The 4,969-nt window shown below is 39.3% G+C and overlaps 1 protein-coding gene across 1 annotated transcript in view; it reads right to left on the minus strand.

Annotated features, from left to right (window-relative positions):
• Nucleotides 1–987: 987 nt before the first annotated feature.
• Nucleotides 988–4,969, minus strand: part of CUNH3orf52 (chromosome unknown C3orf52 homolog) — a 31,727-nt gene continuing 27,745 nt past the window's right edge. The window contains exon 6 of the mRNA XM_011380628.2: nt 988–2,408. Within this exon, the coding sequence (XP_011378930.1) occupies nt 2,404–2,408 (5 nt within the window). The 3' untranslated portion in view covers nt 988–2,403. The remainder of the gene's footprint in view (nt 2,409–4,969) is intronic.

Genomic DNA, 4,969 nt, shown 5'->3' on the forward strand with positions numbered 1-4,969 from the left:
ACTTTCTAGGCAGAGCCTTCTCCAATTAAACTATACCAACCACTCTTTTCTCTGATCACTCACGACCCTACAGTTTGTCTTTAATTTTAACACCTGACTATTTTTTTTTTCTATTTTTTTTCTTATCTGTGCAGAACCTGACTCCCTATATGACTAGTAGCTTCTTTTATTGTCTTCTTAACTGGTGCCTCCTATAGCCTTTTGCAAAACACATTATTGAAAAGTCTATAGAACTAAGTTAAATTGCAAGGCAAAAAGGAATTGGACACAGAGATAGAATTTTCGTTAGAGTTGAGGGATAGGTTCCACTGATCTGGCTGTATGTATTCTTTCTGTCCACGTCCAAAAAACTTCTAGCAAAAAAAAAAAAACAGGTTTACTTCTCAAATCCTTCAATTATTTCACAGATATTTGTTGAAACCTTGTTATGCACCAGATATTATGCTCATCAAAATGGGTGAGGACCAATAAATTCACCTCTTATAGCAGAAATGTGAATACTTAAGTGTGATTTTTTCCATACACTTTAAAAAGTTTAAGTCACACAGTTCAGTTTTTTTCACACCACCTGGACCAAAGAGTCAACCCTAAGGAAAATCCTATGACTTATAAGTGATTAAAACCTAGACAAGATATTCGCATCTTGGTGCTTTCCAATGGAGAAAGGAAGATCAAAAACAAACCCTGTGTTGTCTCCAGATATGAGCCAGCCCTTCCTTCCAGCCCCAGGCCCTCCAGACACTCGGCCCTGCCAGAGAGGGCCCAGGGAGGAAGTGGAGAAGATCGAAGGCCCTGCCCTGTACTCACTGGAACAGATAGGAGGACTCAGCCCTCCCCAGCACACCCCAGTTCAGTCTTACTCCCTCAGAAGGGGAAGTTGCCCCAGGGAAATGAGAAGATCACTTCCAACACCATCTAGTGTAAGGAAATCCCAACCCAAATCATAGCCCTGTAGTGTCAATACCAATGAAGTAAATGTAAATGTGATAACGCACAGACAAAAATAATTTATTGTATTTTTAAATCCTTTTCTATTAAAGTTATTCATCATTTTCTAAAAAGTACACTAAGGTTTATATTTGACATGTAAAAAACAAAGAGGAAGAAGGAAAATTCACCTGTTTCACTAGTTTGAGGAACTATCGTCAAAATGAGACACTGAGTTACAATAAGAACGTTCGCATCATCCAGAGTCCTGGGTCATAAAGAGCTCAAGGCAAACCTCCCTGAGATACACACTTGGGCACATCCCCATACACAGCTGCCCCTCTTACTGGCTTCCATTCAAGGCCCATTTAACTGAGAGGTTGGGGCTAAGGGGCTCTCATTTTAAGACCACGAAACTCCTTCTCCTGGAAAATTTCCAACAAAACAATTTCCTCAAAAATACAAATACTGTGTTCCCTCATGACAGGCAATTCTGTATCTGCCAATGACCAACATGGTCACCAATATCCCCCATACCCTGCAAATAACTTGGCATTAAGCTTCCAACAGTTCATTTCAAACAAAGAGTGGTTCTTCCTTTTTCACAACCATCTTCAATAAGATCCACGAACAATGCCTGAAGACACTGAGTAATACAGGAAGGCTATTAACAATGGACAATGAAAAGCCAATGTGTAATAGCTACAACAGACAGTAGGTGGTCTTACTGATTCCCTGATGGAAGTTTGTGAAAATATACATGGAAAAACTATCCAAAATGATAGCAGTGTGTTCAAAACTCACAGAAACCAAGTTTCTGAAAGAGGGGTTTAGGAGTCACAGGAGCAATGAGGAAATGCAAAATAATTAAGGAACACACATCTTATTTCTGCAGTTATAAATAATACAGTAACAGTAATATGCCCGCCCACGATGGTTTGCTAAGACATGCAGATACAGGTGATGGAAGCAGACACAGAACCATGCTGCTTAGGTCTTGTAAAGTGCCTTGCTTTTCCTCAAAGACTTGCTTAGAGGTAGATCAAATATAATGGTGAATGAGAGGAGGACTTCAGTGATCGAATGGTCCAATTCTCCCTCACCTCTTTGCCTGCCTCTTCCTGTGCTCTCTCCACCAGCACGGGTTAGCAGGATACTGCCTAACGGCCACTCTAGCACTAAAGAGAAGGTGATCACATGTGGATGAAGGCACCTCGTGCTTCAAGAACAGCAGTGATCTCATACTTCAAGGTCCAGCCTTTATCACGACTGGAAACAGCTGGGGCAGCTCTCAGGTGCCATTTTGCCGGACATCATAACTGCAGAATCAGGAGAAAAAAGACCGTGTCCACCTCTCTAGGCATTTTGAGTCCTTCTGGGTTAATTCACAGGATCTTTTCTTTAAGACGAATTACTTCTCTTCATCCCACAACAGAGTAGAACAGAGCTTCCAGACACAGACCAATCTCCACCACTTCACTCTAAAAAGAAAATACAAACAAAAGGTGCAAATATTTTAAAATCATGGTTATTTTAAACATTTATATTTTTATTCGACTTTTTTGGACTTGAACATAAACTCTTATGTAAAATTGGAATGCTTATAAATTCCTAACAGAAAAAGTTTACTCTTCAGTCAACACTCACCACACACACACACACACACACACACACACACACACACACACACACACGCGCACGCACGTATGCGCGCACACACACACACACACATTAACACAAATTCAAATACTTTTCAAAAGGCGATAACACATTGTTCATTTGTTTTGGTGTAATTTGTGATAAACAACATTCTGATGAGGACTTTGGGATACTGAGGACATTGTAATTCAGTCCTTTTTCATAATCTAACTATAAAAGTACCTCTAAATTTTCAGTTTTTTAAAAGGTGCAGCACCACATACTGTGAAAAATTCTGATGAGGGAAATGGTGCAGACCTGGCCTAAGGGAAAGGTGCCCATGCAAAGACCTGGGGACAGCACATAGAGTCTGATGTTCCACTACAGGATTCTCTCAGTTGACATTTGGGGCTAGATAATTCCTCATAATAGAGAGTTGTCCTGTGCATTGTAAGATGTCTAGAAGAATCCCTCACCTCACCACTAGATGTTAATTTAGTATCCCATATACACTCCCAGTCGTAACAATTAAAAATATGTCCAGACATTGCTAAATATCCCTGAGAGGGTGAGGGTACAAAATTGGCCTCATGGAGAATTAGTGCTCTTTGGCTAAATGCTCCATTTCTTAAAGAATCTATAAACAACCAAAAGATTTCCCTTGATGCCCAGATGGTCCTTTTAGGGACAGAACTCACACTGGCTTCTCGGCCAGCAACCTGCTCAACAGTTTACTCCCAAAATGTGCAAACTAGATTCACTGTTCTCACTGTATAGAGCTTTTTCCTCTTCTCTTTCACATGAATCCAGTTTTTGCCTTTGTTCTTCATTCAGTCTACTAGCTAACTCCTTACATGAGAGAAGACAGTACAAAATAACTAACCTATACCCAAAATAACTCATGAGGTCCAAAATAAGCTGTCGTTTTACATTTGTAAAAGACTTCCTCTCCTTATCCCCCAGGCTCCACCCACATAGGAAATGAAGAAGCTCAAAGATAGCGAAAAAATTCCTTCGCAGTTGAAAGCATCATGCTAAGTGAAATAAGCCTGATGGAGAAAGACAAATATTGCATGGTGTTACATATGTGTGGAGTCTAAAAAAAAAAACAAAACTCACAGAAAGAGAGCAGATTGGTGGTGGTTGGGGGATGATTTGGTGAAGGTGGTCAAAAGGTACAAACTTCCAGTTATAAGTAATGAGGATCTAATCTACAATATGATGGCTATAATTAATAATACTGTATGGTATTTTTGAAAGTTGAGGGTAGATCCTACAAGTTTTATCACAAGGAAAAAAATTAATTTTGTAATGTGAAAAAGAAACAACAGACTCAAAAGGAAGTCACTTGCTAAGCCCCATCAAGACTTACCACCTAACCTAACTGCAACTGACGCCTCTACGGGAATGGAATGTTAAACCAATCTGTCTGGAATGTCCTGGTCAGCACTAGTGCTGTAATCTGCCTGATAAATCAGCCTGATAAGATCCCCTGCCTTCCCCTAAGAAGGCAATCTTGCCTGAAAATATCTACTCTTTTCACTTCCTTGTCCCACCTTCTTTCTGCCAATAAAAATCTTTCTTCCATTTTGCACAACTCCTCAGAGCACTTATTTACTAGATAGGATGCTTCTTGATTCATGAATCATTCAGTAAAGCCAATTAGATCTCTAAGTTTACTCAGTTGAATTTTTGTTCTTCAATAGTAACCATATAAGGTGATGAGTGTGAACTGAATTTATTGTGGCAATCATTTTGCCAATATGTGTGTGTCAAGTCATTATGTGTACACATTAAACTCAGTGTTGTAGGTCAGTTATATCTCAATAAAATTGGAAATAAAAATAAAAATTATCTTCTGATTAAAATATTAAGGGACATTTTTATTTTTATAAGGCATCAAAATATTCCCGCAGCTAGGTCAAATAGTCATTGTATTTCCAAATCAGAAAATGAAAAATACACACAAAATACCCCAAGAATCCAAATTATAATCCAATTTAAGGTTCTGACTCTAAAGTACACACACATACAAGTCCCAAAGAAACCATAGATTGCCCTTAGGGAATCCTTGGAATCTCTGAAATCGTAAAATCATGTGTAGAGGGAGGAGTATGTGCATTTTTTTCTGGGGAGAAGGTACATGCTGTCTTCAAATTCTCTAAGGAACATATAAACCCAACGATTTTAAGAACCTCTGCTCTTTGAGGAATTAGAACATTATTTATGTGGGAAACTCATTGCCCAACTTATCACAGGAGGTAGAGGTAACCTGCCAAGACCACAGAGCATGTGAACATGAGGAATTAGTACAAGAACCCTCTGAGTCTCACTCAGACTTCCTCCTGTCCCTGCCACAGCCATCTCTTCCCTTTCTTTGGTATTTGCTTCTGAGCTTGACCCC

Source organism: Pteropus vampyrus, unplaced genomic scaffold (genome assembly GCF_000151845.1).
Source record: "Pteropus vampyrus isolate Shadow unplaced genomic scaffold, Pvam_2.0 Scaffold1, whole genome shotgun sequence".
Lineage (NCBI taxonomy): Eukaryota > Metazoa > Chordata > Mammalia > Chiroptera > Pteropodidae > Pteropus > Pteropus vampyrus.